This window comes from Somniosus microcephalus, chromosome 4, assembly GCF_052327205.1.
Source record: "Somniosus microcephalus isolate GS21.2 chromosome 4, FLI_Smic_1.0, whole genome shotgun sequence".
In the NCBI taxonomy this organism is placed as follows: domain Eukaryota; kingdom Metazoa; phylum Chordata; class Chondrichthyes; order Squaliformes; family Somniosidae; genus Somniosus; species Somniosus microcephalus.
This window is the reverse complement of record NC_140990.1, coordinates 8,731,761-8,748,333: the sequence shown is the minus strand read 5'-3', so window position 1 is coordinate 8,748,333 and position 16,573 is coordinate 8,731,761. Positions and strand designations below refer to the sequence as shown.

Here is a 16,573-nt window from a genome sequence, read left to right as displayed (position 1 = left end):
TTGAAATCGCCACAGATGCGAACCTTCCCCGGTTCCCCCGCTTGTTACTCGATGAACGCTTCATGACGGGAACAATGGGCGTGGCCCATTCACTCCAGTCCACCTTTGACAGTACTCCGGAACGTTCTAGTCCTTCCAGCTCAGCTTCCACAGCAGGTCGTATCGCATAAGGTACCGGTCTAGCTTTGAAAAATTTCGGGTTTGCATGTTCTTCAACCTTGATGTTTGCCGTAATTCCTTTCAGTGTTCCCAGTCCCTGCTGGAACACCTCTTTAGCATCGTCCAATATTCTGGACAGTCGTTTAGGTTTGACATCGTCCTTTTTACCGGAATCTACAGTTAGTGCTTTTAAGGAATGCCAGTCCATATTTATTCTCCTGATCCATTCCCGTCCCAGTAGTGGTGGACCTCCCTCAGGTAACACATAGAAGTCCATTCCTCGGCTTTCTTTACCCTTGTGGACCACCTTTACCTTTATCTTTCCAATGGGGTATACTCTTTGCCCCGTGTATGTTTTCAATACAATCTCCGTATCCCTTAGGGGAATGTGTGGAAATAACCTTTTGTAATCTTGCTTATTCATGACCGTCAATGCCGATCCAGTGTCCAATTCCATCTTCACTTGGACTCCTGCTATCTGAAGTGTGACCCAGATATTTTGGTGGTCTGCTGTGTTACCCACATTATGTATTCTTACTGCTGGAGTCTGAATCCGTCTTCTGTTCATCCGAACTGTTCTCTGTCACCTTGTGTACCTTTTTGCACTTTTCCTGCGGTGACTTTTTGTTGCTGGTCTTCTTTCCTGACCGGCATACTTTAGCTATGTGACCGAGCTTGCCACATTTTCTGCATTCCTGATTTTTGAACCAGCACTGGTTCTGATCGTGCGTTGTCCTTCCGCAATGATAACACTTTACTGCACCCAATGCCATTTGATTGGTGCTGAGTTCCGATGACCTTAGCTGCATTTCCGCGGTGCCTCTTGCCGCGGCCTCGTGCGATGCTGCAATGGTGACAGCTTTATCAAGCGTAAGGTCCTTCTCCTCTAGCAGTCGCTTTTGTGTTCCTTCTTTTAATAATCCACACACGAATTTATCTCTCAGAGCATCTGCTAGTCCTGTACCAAACTGACAGTACTTTGATAGCTTGCGCAGTTCAATTAAGAATTCAGCGTTGCTTTCCTCTTTCCGCTGCGTTCTTCTGTAAAATTTAAATCGTTCCGCTATCAGCAGCGGCGTGGGGTTTAAATGTTCTTGCAGGATATTAACAATATTCGCGAAAGTCTGATCCGCCGGTTTATCTGGTGTTACAAGGTGCCTCAATAACCCGTACGTCTTCGCACCCATTGAGTTTAATAAGGTTAGTGCTTTCTTATCATCTGGTACCTCATTTGCTGTACAATAAACTACATACGTGGCCCAATCTTCAACATCGCTATCAAAAGCAGTGATGTTACCGTGTTTAGGCATCCTTGAGAGTTTCTTTAAATATTTTATTTTTCCAAAATGGCGGCTTCCCGCGCTTGGCGGCTTTTCCCGCGCTTGTCTTCTTCCCCCGCCGACTACAATGGCGGCTTCCCGCGCTTGTCTTCTTCCCCCACTGGCTACAATGGCGATGACCTCGCTGTTGCCGTTCTCGCCTCCCAGCGGTTCTTAATTTCCCCGACGCTGCTTTTGCTCCCCCGCGGTTCTCGTGGGCATTAACACTTCCCTCGTTGCTGCACCTCTCAGCCCCGATTGCAGCCCGGCCCTTTACACCAGCTGCGGTCGAGTTCTCCGCAGTTCTCGTGGCATTAACGCTGCCCTCGTCGCTGCGCCTCTCGGCCCCGATTGCAGCCCGGCCCTTTTCACCGGCTGCGGTCGAGTTCTCCGCCCTTTTTCCTCCGGTTTCCCTCCCCTTCTCCACTGACAACGCGGCCGACTTTCTGCCCGTGTTGCTAGATCGGCTTACCCACCACCATGGTAGAAGGATGATCACTGCCTGTCGCTGATGGAGGACTTCGTGGTCAGTAATTTCAACCCGGGTTCTCGATGCCTCCCGTGCGATGCGGTGCTCAGCAGGATGATGAGGGCGGATGCCTCTTCTCGACGCCCGTTCTGAGGACGGAGCTGCCTTGGATGCAAAACTGCCGCAGGGTAAGATCGGACTCGTCGCCACTGTTGAGTCTGAGTGTCCCAGATATGCTTATTCTAAATCACTGGACACAGACAACAAGAATAACTTAAACAGGTCTTTACTAATCGAAGGTCAGGGCTGAACTGCTTAGCAAATTACTACACAGAGTTTATATACCGGTGTGGTCACCACCGGTACTACAATATACAGTAGCCAAGAGAAAGTAGTCCATCTCTTAAGGTAGTCTCTTAAGGTGGTAAAGGTTACATACACCACAAAGCCCCAGTTGCCTGAATTAACATGGTTCAGTCCTGGATGTGATTAAAGGCATCGGAAACAGTGGAATCGACCCACCGCAGTCACAATGTGGACACTCTGGTGTGTCAGCGGGTGGGATACACCAGGGAATCCCTTTCCACACACTGAGGTTGACTCTAATGATCGGGAGTCCCAGGGTTTCGGATACCAGATAATCAAGCTCACAAGAACACAAATTGTCTCTCCAGGCTTTATTAAGAGCGCTGCATAACACAGATCGGGTGATAATTCCCTCAATCTGGAGAATAGAAGTACAGTGGATTCACGCGCGATCTTCTCGAGTCTGTTCCAACTGACAACGGCTTAAGTGGCCTGTTCTTATACACAAGCTTGGTTACCGCTCAGGAAATGGGATTGTTTGGACCCATCTGTTGACCACCTCCTGAACTCCTGCTAATTCGGGGAATTTAGTCCATCTGTGACCAGACTATAACCACAAGCCCATCTGGTTGTCACACCTATACGGTCCGTGAGGTTATTATTAGAGTCACACCCAGGCGTTGTGCCTTTACTTGTCTGGCACTTCATCCCATAACACGGGTACAGGGGCTCAGTGATGTTTCATTCATCAGAAAAAGACAAAGTACAACAACATACTGGTCAGCTTAACAGAATCTCATCATATTTATGTGGCTATAAATATAAAAGTCACTAATAAATCCAGGAGGGAATTCAGGAGAAACTTCTTTACCCAGAGAATGGTGAGAATGGGGAACTCGCTACCACAGGGAGTAGTTGAGGTGAACATCATAGATGGATTAATGAGAAAGCTACACAAGGGAGAAAGGAATGGGAGGAGATGTTGATCGGGTTAATTGAAGTAGGGCGGGTGTGGGGCATAAACACTGGCATGGACCAGTTGTGCTGAATGGCCTGTTTCTGTGCTGTACATTCTATGTAACAGCATGAAATGTCAAAAGAAGGGAATCATCAGCACAACAGTCTTAAAGTCAAGAATTTATAAAACATTCATCCATTCCATGTTCATGTCACCCCAGCTGTCTTCAGGGCTCTGCGCTATAGAACAATGTGAATTTGCTGGTGTCTCAGTAGGCTGGATGACCGAGTGAATCCCTTCCCACACACGGAGCAGGTGAACGGTCTCTCCCCAGTGTGAACTCGCTGGTGTCCATTCAAAATCCCAGCGCTTTTAAAGCTCATCCCACAGCCAGAACATGTAAATAGTCTCTGATTGGAGTGAACTCGCTGGTGTACCTTCAGATCCCCAGAGGTTTTAAAGCTCTTCCCACAGACAGAACATTTAAATGGTCTCTGATCGGAGTGAACTCGCTGGTGTGTCAGTAGGCTGGATGACTGAGTGAATCCCTTCCCACACACGGAGCAGGTGAATGGCCTCTCCCCGGTGTGAACTCGCTGGTGTCCACTCAGAGTCCTGGAGCTTTTAAAGCTCATCCCACAGACAGAACATGTAAACGGTCTCTCATCAGTGTGAACTCGCTGATGTTGCTTCAGATCCCCAGAGGTTTTAAAGCTCATCCCACAGGCAGAACATTTAAATGGTCTCTCATCAGTGTGAACTCGCTGGTGTCTCAACAGGTTGGATGCCTGATTGAATCCGTCCCCACACACAGAGCAGGTGAACGGCCTCTCCCCAGTGTGAACTCGCTGGTGTCTGCTCAGATTCCTGGAGCTTTTAAAGCTCATCCCACAGACAGAACATGTAAACGGTCTCTGATCGGAGTGAACTCGCTGGTGTTGCTTCAGATCCTCAGAGGTTTTAAAGCTCTTCCCACAGTCAGAACATTTAAATAGTCTCTGATCGGAGTGAACTCGCTGGTGTCTCAACAGGTGGGATGACTGAGTGAATCCCTTCCCACACACGGAGCAGGTGAATAGCCTCTTTCCTGCTGTCTCCAGCTGGTGTCTCTTCAGCTCCTGGGACATTTGAAAGCTTTTCCCACAGTCGGAATGTTTCAATGGCCTCTCCCCAGTGTGAACTCGCTGGTGTGCCAGCAGGTTCGAGGGCTGAGTGAATCTCTTCCCACACACTGAGCAGTTGAACAGAATCTCTCCTGCTCTCTCCAGCTGGTGTCTCTTCAGATCCTGGGACCTTTTAAATTTATTTCCATAGTCAGAACATTTAATCGGTCTCTCATCACTGTGAACAAACTGGTGTCTCAGGAGGGTGGGAGAATGAGAGAATCGCTTCAAAAACACGGAGCAGGTCAACGGTCTCTCATCGGTGTGGACAAGCTGGTGTCTCAGCAGCACGGATGGTGCAATTAATCCCTTCCACACATGGGGCTGGGGATTCTCCCCAGTGTGTAGCTACTGGTGTCTCTTCAGGTACTTGTAGATTTTGAAGCTCTTCCCACACTCAGAACATTTAAAAGGTCTCATCAGTGTGAACTCTCTGGGGTGCCAGCAGATTGGAGGAGCGATTGAATCAGGTCCTGATGAATCGAGCGACTCTGTCTGTTCTTGACGTGATGTTTGGTCTGAGCTTCCTGTCTGTAAATGCTCCACTTCTAAAACCCTGTAAAAGGAGTGTAGATAAAATTCAACACAGAAAAGTGTGAGCTGATACATTTTGCTCGGATGAGGAGAGAAAATACCTGCTAAATGGTACAATTTTAAAGGGGGATGCTACAAGGGAGCTTGTGCTCAATTCTTTAAAGGTGGCAGGACAGGTTAACAAAGCAGTTAATAAAGCTCATGGGGTCCTGGGCTTTATAAATAGAGGCAGAGAGTACAAAAGCCAGGAAGTTATGCTAAACCTTTTTAAACACGAGTTCAGCCCCAGGGCAATATTGTGTCCAATTCTGGGCAGCACACTTTAGGAAGGATGTGAAGGCTTTGGAAAGGGTGCAGAGATATTTACTAGAATGGTTCCAGGGATGAGGGATGACAGTTACGTGGAGAGACTGGAGAAGCTGGGGTTGTTCTCCTTGGAGCAGAGAAGATTGAGAGGAGATTTGATAGAGGTGTTCAAAATCATGAGGGGTCTGGACAGAGTAGATAGAGGGAAACTGTTCCCATTGGCGGAAGGGTCGAGAACCAGAGGACACGGATTTAAGGGGATTGACAAAAGAACCAAAGGCGACATGAGGAAAAACTTTTTGACGCAGCGAGTGGTTAGGATCTGGAATGCACTGCCTGAAAGGGTGGTGGAGGCAGATTCAATCACCGCTTTCAAAAGGGAATTGGATAAGTACCTGAAGGAAAACAATTTGCAGGGCTACGGGGAAAGGGCGGGGGAGTGGGACTAGCTGAGAGTCAGCACGGGCTCGACAGGCCGATTGGCCTCCTTCTGTGCTGTAACCATTCTGATTCTATAGGAGCAGGAGTCGGCCATACGGCACCTCGAGCCTGCTCCGCCATTCAATAAGATCATCGACCCCAACTCCACTTTCCCGCCCGATCCCCATATCCCTCGATTCCCCGAGAGCCCAAACACCTTTCGATCTCAGCCTTGAATATACTCAATGATTGAGCCCCCACAGCTCTCTGGGGCAGAGAATTCTAAAGATTCACCACCCTCTGAGTGAAGAAATTCCTCCTCACCTCAGTCTTAAACCCCTTATCCTGAGACTGTGAACCCTAGTTCTAGACTCTCCAGAACTTCAGCCAGGCAAAGCCGCCATCAGTCACTGCAAGAACGGTTAAATCTTTAAAAATGAAACAACAACAACTTGTATTTATATAGCGCCTTTAATGTAGTAAAATGTCCCAGGGCGTTTCACAGGAGTATTATAAGACAAAAAAATGACACCGAGTCACATAACAAGAAATTAGGGCAGGTGACCAAAAGCCTGGTCAAAGAGGTAGGTTTTAAGGAGCGTCTCAAAGGAGGAAAGAGAGGTAGTGAGGTGGAGAGGATTAGTCAGGGAATTCCAGAGCTTAGGACCCAGGCGGCTGAAGGCACGGCCGCCAAAGGTTGAGCGATTATAATCAGGGATGCTCAAGAGGGCCGATTTAGAGGAGCGCAGATATCTCAGGGGGGTTGTGGGGCTGGAGGAGATTAGAGAGATAGGGAGGGGCGAGGAGGGCCATGTAGAAAATATCAGGGCATAAGGGAGAATTTCTACCCAAAATTCACAAAAATATGCCCGGAATTCAGAAATTTGAATGACGACCAAAAACTCCCATACCTACTAGGGGAAGAGAGAAATTGTGTAACCTTAGCGGCACACTATGTTACAGCTTGCCATAAACAGAGGGACAACCACTAAATAGAAGAAAAGAGTATATATAAATTATATGAATGTGTATTTATACACTCAGGGATATATCTGTTTATACACTGTATGGATAGATCTGTGTTTATGTGTTCAACCATGAATGTTTTTCGATGCTTTGGCAACATAAGATGTACCTTGTCATGCCAATAAAGCGATTTGAATTGAATTGATTTGAACACAAGGATGAGAATTTTGAAATCGAGGCATTGCTTAACCGGGAGCCAATGTAGGTCAGCAAGCACAGGGGTGATGGGTGAACGGGACTTGGTGCCAGTTAGGACACGGGCGGTTTTGGATGACCTCAAGTTTACGTGGGGTAGAATGTGGGAGGCCAGCCAGGAGTGAGTTGGAATACTCGAGTCTAGAGGTAACAAAGGCCCGGATGAGGGTTTCAGCAGCGGATGAGCTGAGGCAGGGGTGGAGACGGGCGATGTTACCGAGGTGGAAATAGGCGGTCTTTGTTATGCTGCGGATATGTGGTTGGAAGCTCATTTCAGGGTCAAATATGACACCAAGGTTGCGAACAGTGTGGTTCAGCCTCAGACAGATGTTAGGGAGCGGGATGGAGTCAGTGGCTAAGGAACGGAGTTTGTGGCAGGGACCGAAAACAATTGCTTCGGTCTTCTCAATATTTAATTGGAGAAAATTTCTGCTCACCCAGAACTGGATGTCGGACAAGCAGTCTGACCATTTAGAGACAGTGGAGGGGTTGAGAGAAGTGGTCGTGATGTAGAGCTGGGTGTTGTCAGCGTACATGTGGAAACTGTGGGGGGAAATGGAATTAAACTTCATCTTCAGAAAACAGAGAGACTGTTCAAGAAAGCCTGAAGTCTCTAAAAATAAACAAGTTCACAGTACAGAAATCTACACATTCAAGAAAGAGTTGGATATGTTTCTTAAGGCTAAAGGGATCAAGGGATATGGGGAGAAGGCAGGGACAGGGTACTGAATTTGGACGATCAGCCAAGATCTCATTGAATGGCGGAGCAGGCTCAAGGGGCCGAATGGCCGACTCCTGCTCCTATCTTCTATGTTTCTACACCAACAAGAAGTATTTATATTGCGCCTTTTAAAATAGTAAAACGTCACCAGGTGCTTCACAGGAGTATGAGAAGACAAAAGATTTGACACTGAGCCATAAGGAGAAATTAGGGCAGGTGAGCAAAAACTTGGTCAAAGCGGTAGGTTTTAAGGAGCGCCTTAAAGGAGGAAAGAGAGGTAGAGAGGCGGAGAGGTTTAGGGAGGGAATTCCAGAGCTTAGGGCCCAGGCAACAGAAGGCACGGCCACCAAAGGTTGAGCGATTATAATCAGGGATGCTCAAGAGGGCAGAATTAGAGGAGCGCAGATATCTCGGGGGGGTTGGGGGGGGGGGGGGGTTTGTGGGGCTGGAGGAGATTACACAGATAGGGAAGGGCGAGGCCATGGAGGGATTTAAAAACAAGGATGAGAATTTTGAAATCGAGGTGTTGCTTAACTGGGAGCCAATGTAGGTCAGTGAGCACAGGGGAGATGGGTGAACAGGGCTTGGTGCCAGTTAGGACACGGGCAGCCGAGTTTTGGATGACCTCACGTTTACGTAGGGTAGAATGTGGAAGGCCAGCCAGGAGTGCGTTGGAATAGTCCAGTCTTGAGGTAACAAAGGCATGGATGAGTGTTTCAGCAGCGCATGAGCTGAGGCAAGGGCGGAGACGGGCGATGTTACGGAGGTGGAAATAGGCGGTCTTAGTTATGCTGCGGATATGTGGTCGGAAGCTCATTTCAGGGTCAAATATGACACCAAGGTTGTGAACAGTGTGGTTCAGCCTCAGACAGATGTTAGGGAGAGGGATGGAGTCAGTGGCTAGGGAACAGAGTTTGTGGGGTGTCTGTCCCTTTAACTACAATTCATAGAATTATAGAAATTTACAGCACAGGAGGCGGCCATTCGGCCCATCTTGTCCGTGCCAGCCAACAAAGAGCTCTCCTCCCTAATCCCACTTTCCAGCACTTGGTCCGTAGCCTTGTAGGTTACAGCACTTCAAGTGCATATCCAAGTACTTTTTAAATGTGATGAGGGTTTCTGCCTCTACCACCCTGTCAGGCAGTGAGTTCCAGACCCCCACCACCCTCTGGGTGAAGAAAGATCCCCTCATCTCCCCTCTAAACCTCCGACCAATTACTTTAAATCTATGCCCCCTGGTTATTGATCTGTCTGCTAAGGGAAATAGGTCCTCCCTATCCACTCTCTCTCTGCCCCATATAATGTTATACACCACAATCAGGTCTCCCCTCAGCCTCCTCTGTTCCAAAGGAAACAACCCCAGCCTGTTCGATAAGGTCCTGCATAAGAGATTAGCGTGTAAAGTTAAGGCACATGGGATTGGGGGCAAGGTACTGACTTGGATAGAGAACTGGTTGGCAGACAGGAAGCAAAGAGTTGGAATAAACGGGTCTTTATCCGAGTGGCAGGCAGTGACTAGTGGGGTACTGCAGGGATCGGTCTTTGGACCCCAGCTATTCACAATATATATTAGTGATTTGGACGAGAAAACTAGATGTAATAGCTCCAAGTTTGCAGACGACACAAAGCTGGGTGGGCGTGTGTGCTGTGAGGAGGATGCCGAGAAACTCAAGTATGATTTGGACAGGTTGGGTGATTGGGCAGAAACATGGCAGATGCAGTATAATGTGGATAAATGCGAGGTTATCCACTTTGATGGCAAAAACAGGAAGGCAGATTATCTGAACAGCAATAGATTGGGAGAAGGGGGAAGTGCAACGAGACCTGGGTGTCCTTGTGCACCAGTCGCTGAAGGTAAGCATGCAGGTGCAGCAGGCGGTTCAGAAGGCAAATGGTATGTTGGCCTTCATAGCGAGAGGATTCGAGTACAGGAACAAGGATGTCTTGCTGCAGTTGTACAGGGCCTTGGTGAGACCACATCCTGAGTATTGTGTGCAGTTTTGGTCACCTTATCTGAGGAAGGAGGTTCTTGCCATGGAAGGAGTGCAGCGAAGATTCACCAGACTGATACCTGGGATGGCAGGAATGACGTATGAGGAGAGATTGGGTCGATTAGGCTTATATTCGCTAGAGTTTAGAAGAATGAGAGGGATTCTCATTGAAACTTATAAAATTCTAACAGGACTAGACAGTTGAGGCCAATTCATTAAATTCATAGAAGGAGTTAGATATATTTCTTAAGGCTAAAGGGATCAAGGTATATGGGGAGAAGGCAGGGACAGGGTACTGAGTTTGGATGATCAGCCATGATCTCAATGAATGGCGGAGCAGGCTCGAGGGGCCGAATGGCCTACTCCTGCTCCTTTTTTCTATGTTTCTATGTATTGAATCTTTCCTTGCAGCTGAAATTCTCTAATCCTGGCAACATCCTCGTAAATCTCCTGTCTGGAGCAGTCACATCTTTCCTGCAATGGGGACGACCAGAACTGCACGCGGTGGCCTAACTGGTGTTTTTGTACAGATCAAGCAGAACCTCCCTGCTCTTACATGACACAGAAAGAGAGAGGCACTGCCCCTTTAAATACCTGGGGACACACAGAAACATAGAAGATAGGAGCAGGAGTAGGCCATTCGGCCCCTCGAGCCTGCTCCGCTATTTAACGAGATCATGGCTGATCATCCAAATTCAGTACCCTGTCCCTGCCTTCTCCCCATATCCCTTGATCCCTTTAGCCTTAAGAAATATATCCAACTCCTTCTTGAATATATTTAATGAATTGGCCTCCACTGCCTTCTGTGGCAGAGAATTCCACAGGTTCACCACTCTCCGGGTGAAGAAATTCCTCATCACTGTCCTAAATGGCTTACCCCTTATCCTTAGACTGTGCCCCCTGGTTCTGGACTCCCTGACCATCGAGAACATCCTTCCTGCATCTAGTCTGTGTAGTCCTGTTAGAATTTTATAAGTTTCAATGAGATCCCCTCTCATTCTTCTAAACTCCAGCAAGTACAAGCCAAATCGACCCAATCTCTCCTCGTACGTCAATGCTGCCATCCCAGGTATCAGCCTGGTGAATCTTTGCTGCACTCCTTCCATGGCAAGAACATCCTTCCTCAGATAAGGCGACCAAAACTGCACACAATACTCAAGATATTGTGAATAGCTGGGGTCCTAGAACCGATCCCTGCGGTACCCCACTAGTCACGGTCTGCCACTCGGAAAAAGACCCATTTATTCCAACTCTTGGCTTTCTGTCTGCCAACCAGTTCTCTATCCAAGTCAATACCTTGCCCCCCAATCCCATGTGCCTTAACTTTACACGCTGTCGAACGCCTTTTGGAAATCCATGTACACCACGTTAACCGCATTGCCCTCATCAGCCCTCTCTGTTACCTCATCAAAAACCTCAATCAGAATCAGAGCGGCCGGGCCCGGCGAACGTGCGGCCAGAGCCCCGGCACCAGGAAACCCAGGGTGCAGCGCCTCCCCATCTGAGCCGCCGCTTCCCGGTTTCTTCAGCCGGTTCCACCGAATCTGACTCGGGCCAAAGGACAGGAGCCAGGCTCCCAGAATGGCCCGCGGCCCCGGGGAGCATGCGCAATCTCAGCGGGGAAATCAGCGCGTTGGATAGAGCGGTTTCTGGGGCGCGGGGAATTGTGGGTGCTGCGGCCGCCATTAGTCAGCGGTTGTCGGGAAGAGTTTTATTGCAGGTGACGGAAGTCGGTCCCTGGCCGCCTGTGTAGGTCTTTTTGTTGTAGCAGTTTGAGCTGGAGTGGAGATGGAGGAGAAGCTGCTGGGTTTTCGATGGAATCTGGAACAATACCCATGGATTGGAGGGTAGCTAATGTTACCCTACTATTCAAAAAAGGTCGTAGAGAGAAAACGAGGAATTACAGACCGGTAAGCCTGATATCGGTCGTGGGGAAAATGCTAGAGTCCATTATAAAAGATTAGAGAGTTAAATGCGTGGCTCAAAGACTGGTGTGGGAGAAATGGGTTTTGCTTCCTGGGACACTGGCACCAGTACTGGGGCAGGAGGGAGCTGTTCCGTTGGGACGGGCTTCACTTGGCCAGTGCTGGGACTAGAGTCCTGGCAGATCATATAACTAGGGCTGTAGAGAGGGCTTTAAACTAACTAGTGGAGGGGGGGGGGGGGGAGGTTCCTAGAGAGCAAACAATAAAAATGACAAGAGAGAAGGTCATAGACTTAGGTAGCAGTGGGGAAATTAAAAGCCAGAGAGTGTCAGGAAGGGGCAGAAGGTATGGAGTAAAAGGTAAAGTAATAAAAAGGGCAAAAGCAGGAACTAAGTGTCACAAAACATATTTGAAAGTTCTCTATCTGAATGCACGTAGCATTTGTAACAAAATAGACGAGTTAATGGCACAAATAACTACATATGGGTATGATCTTGTGGCCATTACAGAAACATGGCTGCAGGGTGACAATGCCTGGGAATTAAACATACCAGGTTATTTAACGATCAGGAAGGACAGGCGGGAAGGAAGGGGAGGTGGGGTGGCTATGTTAATAAAGGAAGGAATCACTAATACAGAGAAATGATATTGGGTCAAAAGATCAAGATAATGAAACAGTTTGGGTGGAGGTAAGGATTAATAAGGGGAAAAAAACACTAGTGGGCGTAGTCTATAGGCCTCCGAACAGTGGCAACTCTGTTGGACGGAGTATCAATCAGGAAATAGTTGAGGCTTGTAATAAGGGAACATCTATAATTATGGGGGATTTTAACTATCATATTAATTGGACAAATCAAATTGGGCAGGGCTGCCTTGAGGATGAGTTCATTGAGTGTATTAGGGATGGGTTTCTTGAGCAGTATGTAACTGAACCGACCAGGGGGCAAGCAACCTTAGATCTGGTCCTGTGTAATGAGACAGGATTAATTAAAAATGTCCTAGTAAAGGATCCCCTTGGAATGAGTGACCATAACATGGTTGAATTCCATATTCAATTAGAGGGTGAGAAGGTTGGATCTCAAACAAGCGTGCTAAGCTTGAATAAAGGAGACTATGAAGGTATGAGAGCGGAATTGAGTAGAGTGGATTGGGAAAATAGATTAAAGGGTAAGACGATACATGATCAGTGGTGTACATTTAAGGAGTTATTTTACAACTTCCAAAAAATATATATTCCACTGAGAAGAAAAGGGTGTAAAAGAAAAGACAGCCATCCTTGGCTAAGTAAAGAAATTAAGGATAGTATTCAACTAAAAACAAGGGCATATAAGGTAGCCAAATCTAGTGGGAGGATAGAGGATTGGGAAACTTTAAAAGACAGCAAAAAATAACAAAAAGATTGATTAAGAAAGGGAAGATAGATTATGAAAGTAAATTAGCAAAAAATATAAAAACAGATAGTAAGAGTTTTTATAGTTATATAAAAAGAAAAAAGGGTGGCTAAAGTAAATGTTGGTCCCTTAGAGGATGAAACTGGGAAATTAATGGTGGGAAATATGGAGATGGCAAAAACACTGAATGAATATTTTGTATCAGTCTTTACAGTAGAAGACACTAAGAATATCCCAACACTGGACAAACAGGGGGCTATAGCGGGGGGAGGAGCTAAACACGATCAAAATCACTAAGGAAGTGGTACTCGGAAAAATAATGGGACTCAAGGCGGATAAATCACCTGGACCTGATGGCTTACATCCTAGGGTCTTGAGGGAAGTGGCGGTAGGGATTGTGGATGCATTGGTAATAATTTTCCAAAACTCCATGGACTCGGCAAAGGTCCCGGCAGACTGGAAAACTGCTAATGTAACACGCTTAGCCTAACATCTGTGGTAGGTAAAATTTTGGAGTCCATTATTAAGGAGACAGTAATAGGACATTTGGATAATCATAATTTAATAGGACAAAGTCAGCATGGTTTTATGAAGGGGAAGTCATGTTTGACAAATTTGCTGGAGTTCTTTGAGGAAGTAACGTATAGGGTGGATAAAGGGGAACCAGTGGACGTAGTGTATTTAGACTTCCAAAAGGCATTTGACACGGTGCCACACAAAAGATTATTGCTTAAGATAAAAAATCACGGGATTGGGGGTAATATTCTGGCATGGATAGAGGATTGGCTATCTAACAGAAGGCAGAGAGTTGGGATAAATGGTTCATTCGCAGACTGGCAATCAGTAACTAGTGGCGTTCCGCAGGGGTCAGTGCTGGGTCCCCAACTCTTTACAATCTATATTAACGATTTGGAGGAGGGGACCGAGTGTAACATATCAAAGTTTGCAGATGATACTAAGATGGGAGGGAAAGTAGTGAGTGAGGAGGACATAAAAAATCTGCAAGGGGGCATAGACAGGCTAAGTAAGTGGGCAGAGATTTGGCAGATGTAATACAATACTGGAAAGTGTGAGGTTATGCACTTTGGCAGGAAAAATCATAGAGCAAGTTATTATCTTAATGGCAAGAAACTGGAAAGTACTGAAGTACAAAGGGATCTGGGGGTCCTGGTGCACGAAACTCAAAAGGTTAGTATGCAGGTGCAGCAAGTGATTAAGAAGGCCAATGGAATGTTGGCTTTCATTGCTAGGGGGACAGGATATAAAAATAGGGAGGTATTGCTTCAGTTGTACAAAGTATTGGTGAGACTGCACCTGGAGTACTGCATACAGTTTTGGTGTCCATACTGAAGACATACTTGCTCTCGAGTCAGTACAAAGAAGGTTCACTCGGTTAATCCCGGGGATGAGGGGATGGACATATGAGGAGAGGTTGAGTAGATTGGGACTCTACTCATTGGAGTTCAGAAGAATGAGAGGCGATCTTATTGAAACATATAAGATAGTGAAGGGGTTGGATCAGGTGGGTGCGGGGAGGATGTTCCCGATGATGGGTGAAACTAGAACTAGGGGGCATAGTCTTAGAATAAGGGGCTGCTCTTTCAAAACTGAGATGAGGAGGAACTACTTCACTCAGGGTGGTAGGTCCATGGAATATGCTGCCCCAAAAAGCTGTAGAAGCTACATCATTACATAAATTTAAGACAGAAATAGACAGTTTCCTAGAAGTAAAAGGGAATTAAGGGTTACGGGGAGCGGGCAGGAATTTGGACATGAGTCTAGGTTCGGATCGGACATGGCCCTGTGGGTAGCGAGCGGGCCCAGGGGCCGTGTAACCTGATCCTGCTCCTATTTCGCGTGTCTAATTCTGTTAGATTCAGGAGATGGTTTTGTGATTGTAGATTGGCGGTTAGGATCAGATCAGCCATGATCTTATTGAATGGCGGAGCAGGCTCGAGGGGCCGATTGGCCTACTCCTGCTCCTATTTCTTATGTGCTTATGTTCTTATGTAATAGCAGAGCACTTGGAAAACAGTGACAGGATCGGACAAAGTCGACATGGATTTACAAAAGGTAAATCGTGCTTGACTAATCTACTGGAATTTTTTGAGGATGTAACTGGTAAAATAGATAAGGGCGAACCAGTAGATGTGGTGTATTTGGACTTTCAGAAGGCTTTCGATAAGGTCCCACATAAGAGATTAGCGTGCAAAGTTAAGGCACATGGGATTGGGGTAAGGTACTGACTTGGATAGAGAACTGGTTGGCGGACAGAAAACAAAGAGTTGGAATTAATGGGTCTTTTTCCGAGTGGCAGGCAGTGACTAGTGGGGTACCGCAGGGATCGGTCCTTGGACCCCAGCTATTCACAATATATATTAATGATCTAGATGAGGGAACTAGATGTAATATCTCCAAATTTGCAGACGACACAAAGCTGGGCGGGCGTGTGTGCTGTGAGGAGGATGCCGAGAAACTCCAGGATGATTTGGACAGGTTGGGTGATTGGGCAGAAGCATGGCAGATGCAATATATTGTGGATAAATGTGAGGTTATTCACTTTGGTGTCAAAAACAGGAAGGCAGATTATTATCTGAATGGCAATAGATTGGGAGAAGGGGAAGTGCAACGAGACCTGGGTGTCCTTGTGCACCAGTCGCTGAAGGTAAGCATGCAGGTGCAGCAGGTGGTTAAGGCGGCAAATGGTATGTTGGCCTTCGTAGCGAGAGGGTTTGAGTACAGGAACAAGGATGTCTTGCTGCAGTTGTGCAGGGCCTTGGTGAGACCACACCTTGAGTATTGTGTGCAGTTTTGGTCGCCTTATCTGAGGAAGGATATTCTTGCCATGGAAGGAGTCCAGCCAAGATTCACCAGACTGATACCTGGGATGAGAGGAATGATGTATGAGGAGAGATTGGGTCGCTGGAGTTTAGAAGAATGAGAGGGGATCTCATTGAAACTTATAAAATTCTGGGAGGACTGGACACACTAGATGCAGGGAGGATGTTCCCAATGGTCGGGGAATCCAGAACCTGCGATCACAGTCTAAGGATAAGTGGTAGGCCTTTTACGACAGAGATGAGGAGAAATTTCTTCACCCAGAGAGTGGTGAACCTGTGGAATTCTCTACCACAGAAGGCAGCAGAGGCCAATTCATTAAATATATTCAAGAAGGAGTTGGATATATTTCTTAAGGCCAAAGGGATCAAGGAATATGGGGAGAAAGCAGGGACCGGGTACTGAACTTGTACGATCAGCCATGATCACATTGAATGGCGGAGCAGGCTCGAGGGGCCGAATGGCCTACTCCTGCTCCTATCTTCTATGTTTCTATCTCTTATGCGGGACCTTACCGAAAGCCTTTTGTAAGTCCAAATACACCACATCCACTGGTTCTCCCTTATCTACTTTACCAGTTACATCCTCAAATAATTCCAGTAGATTAGTCAAGCACGATTTACCTTTTGTAAATCCATGTTGACTTTGTCCGATCCAGTCACTGTTTTCCAAGTGCTCTGCTATTACGTCTTTTATAATGGACTCTAGCATTTTCCCCACTACCGATGTCAGGCTTACCGGTCTGTAATTCCCCGTTTTCTCTCTACCACCCTTTTTGAACAGTGGGGTAACATTAGCTACCCTCCAATCCATGGGTACTGTTCCAGAGTCTATCGAATTTTGGAAGATGAC

At 46.9% G+C, this 16,573-nt stretch overlaps 1 protein-coding gene across 1 annotated transcript; it reads right to left on the bottom strand.

Moving 5' to 3' along the window:
• Nucleotides 1-2,217: 2,217 nt before the first annotated feature.
• Nucleotides 2,218-4,921, bottom strand: LOC147118249 (uncharacterized). Its single transcript, XM_085984341.1, has one exon. The coding sequence runs from the start codon at nt 4,336-4,338 to the stop codon at nt 3,451-3,453; it is 888 nt and encodes a 295-aa protein (XP_085840467.1). The 5' UTR covers nt 4,339-4,921; the 3' UTR covers nt 2,218-3,450.
• Nucleotides 4,922-16,573: the final 11,652 nt, after the last annotated feature.